Genomic DNA, 13,086 nt, shown 5'->3' with positions numbered 1-13,086 from the left:
TGGGATAGGTACGCACCCTCCTTCTAGTTTTCTTCCTCGGGACGCTCTTTGATCTCCCAGTTACGCAGCCAGTCATCAATGTCCGGCTTCTCGTAGTCACGCTCATAAAAGTCTTCACAGTGAGAACCTGATATCACAATCAAGCCTTGACGGTTGAGAACATGACAAAACACCCTCACCAGAATACGGCACTTCCTTTCCCGTCAGGTATTGAATGAACCGCACCATGACGCGCTCTCTCCAGCGCATGCCTAGCGCATCTCTCGCATCGGCCGATCTATACATGCTTCCCCTACGGAACCCGGATAGAGAGACATTCTTGCTGCGGATCACCACCGAGCGTAACAGGCGGGCATGTTGTTCCAGGGCCATACCCAGATGAGCCCAAGCAGTCTTATCGGTGAAAAGGTTTTCGGAAGGGTAGAATTGGGTGTTGCAGATATCGACAGACAGCTCGGTCAGTGCCAGCCCAGACTCTGAGCTACTCCCGTCTTCGAGACTCTCCGTGAGCCAGAAAAGCGTGGAAGACAATCGAGAGAGCTGGTCGCAGACATATAGTGTTTGCAGGCTGGCGGGATCCACGTATTGATATAGCGGGCCTGGAAGGTTGGTGGGGGGTGAGTCATGGAAAGAGCTACACCGCAGGAGAGAGAAATCGTACCGGCAAGAGACGTGAAGAGCCGTAGATGTTGCAGACACTGCGCTTTGCAAAGTAGTGAACAGGTCGGACTGATGAGCTGATAGGTCCGTTCCTTAGGGTATTGACACCAAAGCGAAAGACGGAGCAGAGAAGACACGTCGACAGGAGATGAGGGCAAAATGAATGCTTGGATGATCTGGCTCAATGACTGCGGCTCGGCATGCACGGCGAGCTCCGTTAACCTCGGCCCAAGTTTTTCTACAGCATCCTGACGAGTCTCGCTGTCAGCATCAGCGCCGATTTTGACGTAGTCGATGATCAGAACTTGCAGAGCAACACAGTTGCCAAGGAGTTCAATAAATTGTGATCGTGTCGGGAACGTAACATGGCCTATCTTGAGATAACGCAGCCTTAAAGAGCCCACCGCATGGAAGAGGGACTCGTGCATGAACGCCAGCTTCTCCCAGTCGTAGTCCTCCGCAAAAGATAGAGACATGCTCCCAAGATTCCAAAAGCGGACGACGATCTCGCTCGCCCGAGTAAACGCCCCGTCAAGAACCTCCTCCGAGTTGTAATAGTAAGACACATGTGCTGCACGCCTTTTGAGCGTTCCGAGATGAAGCTCCTGTACGAAATCTGCAAGATGCGGCGCTTGTTCCAGCAGCTCCCTGAACTTGTCTATGCTACCATCCATGACATACTGGGGAAATGGATACCCTGCGCAGTCTTCCGAGCTAGGAAAGTCTATAGTAGAAGGAACAGCTCGAACGAGCTCTGGAAAAATGGAGACGCGGGAGAAAAGACGTTGTTGAGCGGGGACGGTCCACTGTTTCGAAATGAGCGAGGATGAGCGAAGAGTTTCGATATCCGGACGGAATTCGTCGGTAATGTGTTCAATGAGCTCCAGGGGTAGTGTTTGCGCCATGACTACCCAACGATGGCCTTGGCGGTTGCTACGAGCGATGGTGGTTTCATGTCGAATTCACGCCAAATGCACGTGCCCGGATTGGCCGGTCCGTTCCCGGGCCAAGCCAAGGAGATCAAGTTGGGCTGCTGGTCACGTCACATCATTCGCAGTACCGAGCTACTTTACCGAGCTACTGCCCACATCTTACAACACCAGCTTCAACGATACAGGCCATGCACCAACTCAGCTGTCATTATCCCCCTAATGCCATGAGCTTATCTAGACAACGCACATAATCCTTGGGATATAATAATGCTATGAAAGCATCACAGCGCTCTCTTACCCAACGCCTCCTGGGCAGCATGCGCCCGCATATGCAAAGCATTCTGAGAAAGCATTAATCGCAACATACATCGGAACAAAGCAAAACGACCGACCTCCATGCTGTACTTCCCCTTCTTCCCTGACGGCCCAACCTCGAGATGTTTACCTGAAGAAGCGTCAATGAGTCCCTGTAACATGAAGCGACACGCACCCGAAAGAACGAGATTGAATTGTTTCCGAGCTTCGTCGTCCTTACCCTGACACGCCAACAAGCGTCCGAGCTCATAATCTGCATGAGAACCAGTCAATATTATATTACCAAGAGCCAACGAAAACGACATACGAGCATAGTAAACAATGTGGTGATCCAGCTCGATATTTGGTCCAGCCTCAAAAACAGCTTCGAATGCCGATATCGAAGTGATGGCAGCTTCGTCTTGAGACATTCCCGCTAGATCATCAACCGAAGGAGCGTTCGGAGGAAGTATAACATCGGGATCCTATCACAAGGGAAAAAATCAATCACCAAACATGCCGATATAGACAGAGAGACCCAACTGGGTAAGCAACGTATCTCATACAAACGCCCTCCAGAAATTTCGCCAGGCAGAAATCATCCCAATATCCCGGCGTCCTCTTCTTGTCCTTGCTTCGAAGGCTCTGCAGGCAAGCCTTGACCTCGACCAGCATCTTCGTCACCACGACCTCCCTCGGCGCATGTGCGATAGCGAGAAATTGATACGCCATCTCCAGCGCTGGAAGCGCAAGATAATCCTGCGAGAGAAACTTGCGCGCCTTCCTTGCAACGAGCTTCTCCAGCGGGATACTCTTCCCCGCAATCTTCTGTCGTAAATCCGGGACTTTCTCCATAAGCCGTCTCGCGTCTCCACCCGTCTCCAAAAGACACACCGCCATCCCGTATGCGTATATCGCTTTCGACCATGTCGCTTCCCTTTCCAATTCCGTCCAGCACCCCAAACTGGCCTTGATATCCCACAACGCGAGATTCGCTATAGCCATCTCCCAAAAGCTGATGTGATGCAGTGTACGGTACTGCGACTGCACCTCGATGGCCCGCGCATAATACTTAAGAGCTTCTTCGGGCCGCGACTGCACCAGCGCCAGCCTGCCAGAACCGAAGAGGAAAAAAACCCCGTTCGGATACCGTTTCGCGTGCCAGCGAATGATCTTGTCCGCCATACGAACGTCAACTCCTTCAAAAGTGAAGCTAGAGAGGATGAGGTGGAAGACGACGAGAGTCATGTCGCAAAACGGCCGACGAAGGCCTTCCTTAGATGCAGGGATGGTCGGTTCGTCTGAATCTCGAGTCCAGCCGCCTGCTTTGGCAAGAATCGCAAGGGCTTCATGACGATCTCCATGATACCCGAATATTTCAACGATGGCAATGACTCTCGATGGCAGAAGACTGAGAACGAGCATGCCGACCCCAGCACCTAGGTAGACGCCTGTACGGAAGTGCTCGTCAATAGCGTCGTCATAACCGTTTGGTGAGGCATCATCCACGCTCTTGATATACTTGTACAGCAACCGGTAAATGCTAAGCGAGGTGCGCATATTAATTCTGTAACGAACGAATGTCGTCGGATTTGTAGTTCTGACTGACTGGCACTCACGCCTCTTTGGCAAATGCCAGCCAATCTCCCGAGTAGATGACCGCCAGCATGGACTTTTCGAAGATGCTCTCCGCGTAAATGAGCTCTGCATGGCGCTCGACCGGGGTCATACTCTGAATGAGACTGATGCCAGTCGTATGAAGGGAAGGAACGACGTAGCCAGCGAGCTTCGAGGTGAATGACGACACCTTACGGTGCTTCGAAGCCACCGTCGTAGCATGCCTTGCGTGTCCAATTGCAGCCACAATGTCGTCGTCGTCGTAGGACATTACTGCCTTTATGCATTGGATGAGTCCGTACCCAATGCAGAAATACATACGTTCCCTGGACGCTGTTGTTCAGCACAGCGCGGAGAGAGAGGACCACGACCAAATACGCGCACCTGTTGGGGTCGCCACTAGAGCAGTAATCCTCCGACTCCACCATCTGCGACGCGAGAAAAAGGTCCAGGGCGCGCGCGATGGCTGGAATGTCGTCTAGAGCCTCGTCAGCGTTGTAGGGCACCTTCACCGCTGGACCTGTAACATCCACAGCGCCGCCATTGCCCGCAGGGCGGTCTAGGAGAGGAGAAACGAACATTATGAAGCAGAAGACGCGTGCTCATCGACGTTCCCAGAAGATGTACTTTTGCGGCAAAAATGCATTCGGGCCTGATGATAACATCAGAATTTACCCTGGAACAGCCCCGAAACGGAACCAAAAAGGGGATCGTTTTAGCCGGCAAGAATGCCGGTGACGTGTAAGATTTAATGCCGGCTTCGGTAAATTTGATTGCCGGAAGGGTCGAAGCCATTTGGCCCGAAAATACTTAATCCGTCGCAGCTGTGATCACGGGACTCACAGGACGACCGCGAACGTCGTGTCGTACCTTTACTTTGTTCCACCACCTGCAGCTGGTATCTGGGCACTTTCTGACTCCAAGGATCGCATGCGAGGTCAATGCCTTCCTTCTGGAGAAATGTACGATGATTTTAGTGTCCATACTATTCATCCGCTGAAAGCTATTTCCAGCTTCTTTGTTACGGACAGTATTTTTGTGTCTACCCAGCTGCGTTCGATTCTGAGGAAGAGCGATGTATGCGTCCAATATGATACGTGCACGCCTATTAATGTTATCGCCTTTCACAGATGCTGAGTTTTCTCCTCCGCATTTTGGTTCGGAGGTGGATTTGGTGACATCCGACAATGTGGTATTGAAATGCTACCTGATTCGAGCAGCTCATAACCCGGTAATATATGGAAACCATAGTTCCGTATGCTTCTACTGACTTAATCGCTTCTAGTCGCCACAAGCTACTGTTATTTTGTTCCACGGAAATGGGTATCATGTATGGCAACACACGCCCTGCGCCCAAGGTTTCCATAGCTTAAAGTGTAACGTTCTGATGGTATCGTATCGAGGGTGCGCCAAACGTTGGCCGCTTCATCCTATAGCACATTAACACTACCTGTTTTCAGCTACGGAAGTTCCAAAGGGGTACCCACGGAGCGAGGTAAGGTAAACATCACGGCCTCACCTGTGCGTAATCTGAACGGCCTCAGGTCTACGCCGGGATGCACAAGCTGCTCTAGACTTCGTTCTGGCTGATCCACAGCTATCTTCTGTGCCAATAGTGCGCGTCTATCTTTCTTTGCGCGGAGTTGATCTTATTATCAACTACTATTATTCAAAAGGTTCTGCACGGCCACTCCTTAGGAGGTGCTGTAGCCATAGATCTGGTCAGCCGAAACCCGACAAAGGTCAGCATTCACCCATCTAAACTGTTACCCTCAATATCCCCTATCAATTTTCATGAAATAGGTTCAAGCGCTCATCGTGGAAAACACCTTTCTCTCTATACGAACCGTTGCTCGTGACCTTCCTTGGATTCGTTTCTTTTCCTTTTTCGTACACCAGAAATGGGATTCAGCGTCCAAGATATCCTCCATCCCCAGGACGACTCCCATACTGATGCTCCATGGTGAACGAGACGAAGTCGTTCCCAAGAGGCACATGCGCGAGCTATGGGCTCTCGCCCGTCGACGTTCGTCAGGCTTGGGTGTAAAGGACAACCCTCCACTAAGGGATAAATTTCAACCCTTTCCCCGAGGCCACCATGGTGCGGATCTGTAGTTACTCCTTTGACGAGTTCTAAGCAGTACTTTAGGGGAGATGAACATTCAGCCAGGTTACTGGTCTGCTGTGGACCGCTTCCTCCGGTCTTTAGATGACACCATAACGAGTTGACGACGTTTTACGCTTTCATGATATCAGACAATCCGAGTCTCTGTTTTCTTATATCCAGCAATGTGATCAATTGACATGAATGAAGTGCGGCCAAGTGCCTCATGCATAGTTCCCTTTACTTCGTGAACGATTCGCTTGGAAGAGTCAGTTCAAACGTCTACTCTTGATGTTGTACACAAGGAACGGCGCGCTTGCCTATACATGAACGCGTGGACCGACTCGTTCACATCTTTGTTTCGGCTCGTGCGATACAGTTGCGCCTTTCAAGATTCCATACCGGGATGATTCAGTGTGCTCCACTGATAACCTCGCCTGCGTGGCCCTTTTGAGAGTAAGCAGATCCGCGTGTACGATCATCAACATCAACACCGCCCCACTTGGCGAAACAATCCAGCATGTGGGGTCTGTAATATACAGATTCCCTTATGGTAGCGCTCAGATCGGCACGCTCCATGGGTTTTGTATTCTTCCGCCCGTATCATCAAATCTTCCTAGGTACGCTGGCGGCTTCGTTTCCCCGTTATTGTCTATCCCCTAGTGAATCAATATATGCTAAAGCTTAATCCACGGCAGTTTGGAAACAAAAGGGGGGGGACTCCAATGATGGACATATAGTATCGAATACAATTAATTGCAAAGGTACTAATTGAGCTTCCTACCACCCGGAACGGGCAGCGCTTGTTTTCTACTCCAGGTTATTTTACTTTTTACTATTCTGCTGTGTTCCCCCGTATCGCTGTGTTCTCCATTTTGATGGCGATGAACACCGAGTTCCTAGATGTTGGATCTTTTGATGGGCTGTGAATTTGGTCGATGGTTCTTTTATCTACGGACAATAAACAATTTTGTCGCACGTAACGGTAGGTAATTCTCATCATCACTGAAACGAATTTTTTTGCTGTGGGATCATGGATCGAAGGCACTGCTCGAATAGGTAGGTAGGTAGGTCCTCGTGCTGCTCGGACATCTGTGCTCCTTGCCTGGTTTCTCCACCATCGCCATCAGCAACATTCCGCCAATGGCATCTCCCTCTAATGCCCCACCCACTGCAGCCTTTCTTCCTGCTTCTGATAGCGTGCGTGCGCCACCATCTCGTAAGGGGAAGGGGGAGGGCAGCAGCTCTGGGGGTAGCACCTCCCATGCAAGCGCCTCGAGCAAGCCGGTTTACGTTTATACCGCCGGCGGCCACGAATTGCTGTCTATTCAGAGTATGTCTCGAAGGAGGTCGCCTATGCCACCGATCTCCACACTTTCATATACCGAATTCGTACAGTGAAGCGCACCAGAACGAGATTTCCTGCCCAAAATCTAAGTGGGGGGGGGGGCTATCGTCATTGGGTCTACGATTGGCAGTCAGGGATTTCCGGTTTCTTCTGGTCTGGGCTCAGGCTTACTTAGCGGTCGGTGATCCGCATCGTGTTCTTCCTATGCTGCGTAAAAAGAAGATACAGTCGAGGCGCAAGGAGAGATCTGTCTGTCATTGACCCAGCTGTGCTGACTCGCTCTGCACCACCATCAACGCCGCCGCCTTTGATTGCGAAATCGAGTTGGCCACCTAATGGCAAGTCAGGAGACGAGAGATTTCCCCTCCCCTCAGCGCGAAAGGCCCCCGCGGCCATGACGATTATGCCCCTGGAAGCGCTTCATGGATCACTGATCACTCCTCTGTCCCACCGTACCAGTCCGACGCTGACCTCGCTAGCTCCTCCGCCGCATGACTCAGTTTTATTTTGATGCCTGCCACTCATCATCATCCTTGCCTAAATTATAAATCTTTCTTAATGACGCGCGGATGATTCTCATATGCCAGTGAATTATGATTTGTTGCACTCTGAAAACTGCTCTGACGCTAGCACGTGGTCCCAGAATAGTGCCAGTCAATTTCCGGGGCTGAGGGAACTGGGGACTGACCACTGACCAGGAATGGTATAGCCAGTGGATGTTTTTGTTTGGGTCAGAACCTTCCTTGGCACAAAGAACCGGATTAGTACACTCTGCACTCTGGCGGACAGGTAGAATGGGCTACATGCCTGCGTAAGCTTGCGCCCGGGGAAACTGGCGGTAGGGGGCGATTTCAAGCTGAGCCACATCCATCTGCGCTCAATTAAAATTCAACTGCTGCTATATCATGAGGAGGGAGCGCTGGAACCAGCTCATATAAAACTGTGCACCCGGGAAAGCCGAGGATGAGGATGAGAGACCGCTTCTTATAGGTTATGACATGACATGACGGGGCCCCCTGTGGCTGGAGTCAATAAGGTCAACAAAGTCAGCGCCCCTCGAGAGCTTGTGTTGTACCGTTCGATGGTGGTGGTCGATCTGGTGGGAAGAGTGATCGCTGACATGGCAGCCGTTACAGATTACGTCTTGGAGAAACCGAGTATATTTTTGTGCTCGGGATCAAGCAAAGAATAACGAATTGATTATTATCATCTCGGGTATTGGCTAGCGAATTCGAAGACGGCGGTCGAGACGCTAGTACATACAGTGTCGTGGTCAGGTGCAAGGATGACCTGCAGAGACGCCTTTAGAGAATATTTATTAGTCCATGGTCGGCATACAGGGGATTATGATGCGGCGAGACTAGACCGTGAACCTGGAAAATGGAATGCGCCGACACCGATGGGACAAATGCCAATGTGATAGCAGCAAATACATATTTCATGATAACGTTTCGAGGCTCGCAAAGGAATGAATGAGTCTTCCTCCCCGCTCTTGAGAGCTTTTTATTCCGAGCGATAGTTCTGTATCCATCACAAACACGGAAAAAGCAGGGATTTTCTGGAGGGGTGGTCGAATGCAATCAGAGGATAGATTTCCTGGTGATAAGGCATTTAAAAGCAAACGGTTGGGACGTCGTTGCTCCGACTGGGGTAAGGCGATTAGATTAGGCAAGGCCGCCAGTAGTTGAGAACTATATTTCACAGAACCAGATCCGAGAGCTGATGTCTGTAAGGGCAACATTGTCACCAGGGAATATCTGCTTGGGGGAATAGCATTAAGAGGACCAGATATAAGCCAGTGTCTGTAAAGCTTTGAGTAAGACAGACAGACGTATTCGGAACATTCGCCTGGTTCAATTTAGGAACGATCGCAGGCATGCACAAATGACTAGCGGCATTTCGGCACCATGATTTGGGCTGAAATAACAATTATTTTTGGTCTCGATCTTGACGCGCCCAACCTTAACCACGACGGCCATCATGTCGACAAGGGCAAGGAGCAACAATGCCGGTATCGGTATCGCGTCTCATGACCTCGCAGTGATCAGGGCTACAAACTTTCGCTTCAGAAGGGCCTTTTGGCGACGTACTGTGGAACTTTCCGGATCGCAGCAACGGTGAGTGCGTCGAGAACCAGTTCGTAATATTTACCCTTTGATTTAGCTTCCTTGGGTATTTGAGGACGCGCCAGACCGCACCGATCTTCGGTCTGGTTTGTTATCCCAACAGGGCTCCGTTTACCTCGCCCGCGAAGAAAGAAGCAGGGTGGAGGGGTCCCAAGACTCGTAACTTCCATTCTTTTCATACGGTCCCGCGCCAGCGGTCAGATGGTGGCAGGTGCGCGCGCGGACGGTTCATCTGATTATCACGCGCTAACGCTTTGGGGAGCAGGCTGCTACGGGCTGATGTGTATAGTCATAAGACGATGCAGACATCCCGGCAAGGGCTCCGTTGATTGTACTCGTTACTGTCCTATTGGAAGGGCTAGGATACATAGGCTCCGCATGAAAACACGAGGCCTCCACCTGTGCAGTCTGAACAGATGCCGGTTGCAATGGTCGAAATCTAGACATCCTGAACTCTAATCCGCGTATCCGGAGAGGTTGGACCCGCGACTCGTCGTTCGGCTTTGTGCGTTTTCTTTTCATTCATTCAGGTCGGGCAGGGCATTCATAATAGTGATCATCTTTTCAGATATGAGTTGAAAGAATCTACTTACGGCATTCATATGAATATCAAACGTCATAAGCAGGTGCTAATTCTTGGAAGCTGCTTAATTTCTACTGTCTCCTGTCTCAACGTCCTTTTTGGAAAAGGAGTGTGTAGGCATGTTATATCATAGCTTGACCGTATAATAGCCGGTCTGTGTTTTGTGTAATTGGTGAGTCTCGGATTTCGCGGTTACAATTTAGCTTTGCAATGTCGGTGACCATCGCAGCCCCACTTTTATCCGCTGTGAGTCTGTATAAGAATGCTATCTTTGTGCATTCATCGGATGGTCTTTCCTTGTTCTTTTTCCCTATCGATGACTCTGGCAAGCACTAATCCATTCATTCATTTCCAGGTGCTCGGGTGTATACTGGGTTTTGCCAAGGTCGGTCGGAAAACGCCCGCAAAGTCAAGTAAAGAACGGAAGCTTACGACACCTACCGTGGCAGTCGCGCGCGTCATACAGGAATCCTTATCTTTCAGGTACGAAATGCTTTATCTACGATCATTGTTTCATTTCTCATTCCTCGTATAGCTGATATTAATGAACGCCGGACCAGTTACGCGCCTTTAAAGGGACTTCTACTCGTCCTGCTACTAGCTATGAACAAAGTTCATATCCTGGTGTGGAGGTCCGTGCGGAACGTATCGATATCGTGGGGACAATTCGTAGCCGCGGCGTTCCGTGATACGCGATAAGAGTCCAAGATGTATGTCAAGGTTGCAGTGAGTTTATTCTCTTGATATTTCTTCGAAGCGCTAACATTACTTTTAGATTTGTCCGTATCTGATATGTCAGGATCTGATTGCCTGTGCCTAGGAAACGGCTGATGTTTTAATGTCCGGTGTCGTCAATTGCATCCTATTGCATCTTCTCTGTACAAATTTACGCGCTGCAACCCCAGGTACCTGAGGCATTATTACCTCAAGAATATGAGAAAAGACGCAAAATTGCAGGATTCAGCAACCTCGTATTGGTCGGATCAGTCAACTTTTTTCCCGAGAGAGCTGTGAAGAACCCGCAAATCGCCGTGACGAGTTCTTTCAAATGTATGGGCCCCGAGGTCTGAATTCATACATGGCCGACATCCTGTGGCGTCGCATAATCCTTTTAAGGATATCTTCAACCCTCCCTTCGAGCAAGGCTGCAAAAATCGTTATCTTCCGACCTAGACCCTCTGACCTATCAATCAATCCAGGAGTGAAAGGAACCAACAAGTCCCCCAGCCCAACGCGTGTTTTCGGTGTGCCACTTTTCGTTTTTCCAAATATCTGACATTCGTTCTCACCTTCCCTAGGACGTCTGATAGAATACTGCGAGTATGGTCGAGCTTTCCAGGCAGGCAGGTTTGTCCTGTTTTTACTATGGAGCCAATTCAGAGTCGGTCCAGTTCCATCCGCATCACTGAGCCGGCGTAGCAAATGAAAGTGTCACAAGTTATCCGAAATGAAGACTTGTGGGTGTAGGAAAAAAGGGACCCGGTCCGGTAGACGTTCACATCACCGCGTTTGTCCACCCTCTTCGGATGGTGATAGTATGCGTTGGTATGACAGCGTCCTTGTCTGACGGATGGCATACCACAGAGCTGTATTCTGCGCGCACTCCCCAGGGCCCTTCTCTTCTCTTCCTGGGATGCTGATCGATCGAGGGAGGCCGCCGCCCCCATTTCATTTCATTTTACATACAGATCCCCCCCTCAAAATTAGCTTCCATTGATTTTCACATCCCATCTCGAGAACCTGTACAAATTAGCCCTCAGGAGTGGGTGGGTGGGAACGCATTGTTTATTCTCCTTCGCGTTATCGCCGGGGGACCCTGATTATAAGTGTTCGGTGGGCAACGCGTCACCTTCGGGGCCCATTCTAGGAGATGAGGATCACAGGACCCAGCGGTCGCGTCACATATTGGTGGTGGGACGCTTGTCAGCTGAGGTCGCGGTGAGGCAAGATCACGACATGTGTATGCACGTCCCCAGGATATTGACGTGTCGTACGACTAGAAGCAAGGGGCGGCTCGTTGTCGTTCTCCATTGATGATTGCGATATTGTCACTAAAATTGGGTCCTGGTCTAGGCGTTCCCATCCCCGGTCTAAATAGACTCGGCTTGCATGAATGTCATGTCATGCGTTGCTTGGTTGCTAACCTCGGAGAAAGGAAACATCGTTTCTCGATTCAGTTGCGCCAGGAGGGATAGGTTGAGCTCTTTTCAACCGACCGAGGCTCTCTGTCCAGGTGATGATCTGTGACCGCAAGGGTTTCGTTCAGTTCTTCGCCACTCGGAACAGTTCTGCAAGTCACCGAAGTGGTCCTCGTGAAAGCTTTGGGTGCTTCAATGTTATGTTGCAAGTCATGTGTGCAATATTGCGCCTTGGATGGGGCTGCAAGACGCCACTTCATATTACTCTCCACGTAACTTGTTCCGGTCTGCCGGTTTCGGGATCGCCACAACTTGTGACTCCTGATTTTCTGCTAATATATAGCATTTCATCGTGTTGGACTAATCTGCTTGGGGGTCGACGTTGGACGTTTACGCGGGTTTTGGTTTGTCTGTGCTATCTTAACAGTTCTTATCTTAGTGGCCGGATTCCGGATTCCCGAAGCCCCTTCCATTTCCCACTTCACGTTCGATTGGAATCACTGGCAGCGAGTGGGTCCTCCTCCCCTTGTTATACGCGTACACCGTACCGATGACAAAGGCCGGCCGTTCTATTCCGCTTTAGAGTCCCTTATCTGCTTGCTTCTCTCTCTACTCTCTACGATGGTTTGAAGCCTACACGAGGCAGTGCCGGTTGGTTGCCGTGAACGTGTTAACTGAATTCGTTCCCGAAACGAACTAGTCCAATTGACGCCAAAAACAAATCTTGATCTGCTTCTTGGGTCAATGATGCCTGGGTGAGGGTCCTTTGTTATAAATACGCTGCGCCCTCGAATCTTTACGTATTTGGATTCTTCGCTTTTTCTTACGCCAGGTATAAAAGGTCATCATCGTTCGCTTGGGTTTTGCAAGCCCCCACCCCCCCCGCCCTCCCCCCTCCACCTCAACACCTTCCCTCACTTCCCCCACGCACTATGCAACGAGGACCCCTACCGTACATTCTGGAAGACAGGACCGGCTCCAACACCGGCTCCGACTTTGACGACATCTACGACCGACTCTTCTTCCGCGTGGCGCGTCCCGCGTCGTCCCCAACCCAAACGCCGACGACTATGATCTACAACATGCACCGCCGAGCGTCCCGCCACCGGGACACTCTGCCCTTCACGCAAGACCCCATCGTCGTGCTCGATTTCCTGCACGACGAGTCGCTCGGAACCGTGTCGTTCGTTCGGCCCGCCGGGAAGGTGTCCCAGGCTATGTCCAAGTATCTCAGGAAGACATCCTTGTTTGGATCGTGAGTTGTTCTTCAACCCCCCCCCCCCC

The 13,086-nt window shown here is 50.6% G+C and overlaps 5 protein-coding genes across 5 annotated transcripts in view; 2 read left to right on the top strand and 3 right to left on the bottom strand.

Annotated features, from left to right (window-relative positions):
• Window positions 1-282: 282 nt before the first annotated feature.
• Window positions 283-1,613, bottom strand: BT62DRAFT_474162 (uncharacterized protein). Its single transcript, XM_043181080.1, has one exon. The coding sequence runs from the start codon at window positions 1,563-1,565 to the stop codon at window positions 459-461; it is 1,107 nt and encodes a 368-aa protein (XP_043035082.1). The 5' UTR covers window positions 1,566-1,613; the 3' UTR covers window positions 283-458.
• Window positions 1,614-1,688: 75 nt separating this feature from the next.
• BT62DRAFT_936891 (uncharacterized protein) lies at window positions 1,689-4,121 on the bottom strand. The gene is made up of 7 exons (XM_043187205.1): window positions 3,888-4,121; window positions 3,506-3,829; window positions 2,430-3,453; window positions 2,215-2,371; window positions 2,083-2,160; window positions 1,985-2,037; window positions 1,689-1,933 (listed from the first exon to the last, which is right to left on the bottom strand). Exons 1-7 carry the CDS (start codon window positions 4,082-4,084, stop codon window positions 1,874-1,876), a joined length of 1,893 nt encoding a protein of 630 aa, XP_043035081.1. The 5' UTR covers window positions 4,085-4,121; the 3' UTR covers window positions 1,689-1,873.
• Window positions 4,122-4,349: 228 nt separating this feature from the next.
• BT62DRAFT_974452 (alpha/beta-hydrolase) lies at window positions 4,350-5,848 on the top strand. The gene is made up of 9 exons (XM_043189160.1): window positions 4,350-4,465; window positions 4,517-4,580; window positions 4,634-4,734; window positions 4,789-4,907; window positions 4,964-4,998; window positions 5,048-5,118; window positions 5,180-5,245; window positions 5,307-5,604; window positions 5,653-5,848. The coding sequence occupies exons 1-9, from the start codon at window positions 4,445-4,447 to the stop codon at window positions 5,730-5,732; spliced, it is 855 nt and encodes a 284-aa protein (XP_043035080.1). The 5' UTR covers window positions 4,350-4,444; the 3' UTR covers window positions 5,733-5,848.
• Window positions 5,849-6,609: 761 nt separating this feature from the next.
• Window positions 6,610-7,351, bottom strand: BT62DRAFT_1011383 (uncharacterized protein; the record flags this gene model as incomplete). The annotated part of the gene is made up of 4 exons (XM_043177779.1): window positions 6,610-6,961; window positions 7,016-7,072; window positions 7,127-7,162; window positions 7,218-7,351. The coding sequence occupies 4 exons, from the start codon at window positions 7,349-7,351 to the stop codon at window positions 6,610-6,612; spliced, it is 579 nt and encodes a 192-aa protein (XP_043035079.1).
• A 5,338-nt stretch (window positions 7,352-12,689) lies between these two features.
• BT62DRAFT_955592 (uncharacterized protein) overlaps window positions 12,690-13,086 on the top strand; it is a gene marked incomplete at its 3' end in the record, with an annotated part of 882 nt that continues 485 nt past the window's right edge. Inside the window, exon 1 of the mRNA XM_043188345.1 lies at window positions 12,690-13,057. Within this exon, the coding sequence (XP_043035078.1) occupies window positions 12,735-13,057 (323 nt within the window). The 5' untranslated portion in view covers window positions 12,690-12,734. The remainder of the gene's footprint in view (window positions 13,058-13,086) is intronic.

Source organism: Guyanagaster necrorhizus (assembly GCF_019112545.1).
Source record: "Guyanagaster necrorhizus MCA 3950 unplaced genomic scaffold BT62scaffold_36, whole genome shotgun sequence".
NCBI classification, from domain to species: domain Eukaryota; kingdom Fungi; phylum Basidiomycota; class Agaricomycetes; order Agaricales; family Physalacriaceae; genus Guyanagaster; species Guyanagaster necrorhizus.
Note: the sequence above shows the minus strand (reverse complement) of the source record. Positions and strands in the feature narration are given on the sequence as shown.

Bases quoted from the DNA above. Each gene is read 5' to 3' on its own strand.
- BT62DRAFT_974452 (XM_043189160.1), top strand. From the start codon at position 4,445: ATGCCTTCCTTCTGGAGAAAT. The intron at 4,466-4,516 runs GTACGATGATTT...AGCTATTTCCAG, and splicing joins TGCCTTCCTTCTGGAGAAAT to CTTCTTTGTTACGGACAGTA. The intron at 5,605-5,652 runs GTGCGGATCTGT...GCAGTACTTTAG, and splicing joins CTTTCCCCGAGGCCACCATG to GGGAGATGAACATTCAGCCA.
- BT62DRAFT_936891 (XM_043187205.1), bottom strand. From the start codon at position 4,084: ATGTTCGTTTCTCCTCTCCTAGACCGCCCTGCGGGCAATGGCGGCGCT. The intron at 3,830-3,887 runs GTGCGCGTATTT...AACAGCGTCCAG, and splicing joins TCTAGTGGCGACCCCAACAG to GGAACGTATGTATTTCTGCA. The intron at 3,454-3,505 runs GTGAGTGCCAGT...CGTTCGTTACAG, and splicing joins CTGGCATTTGCCAAAGAGGC to AATTAATATGCGCACCTCGC.
- BT62DRAFT_474162 (XM_043181080.1), bottom strand. From the start codon at position 1,565: ATGGCGCAAACACTACCCCTGGAGCTCATTGAACACATTACCGACGAA.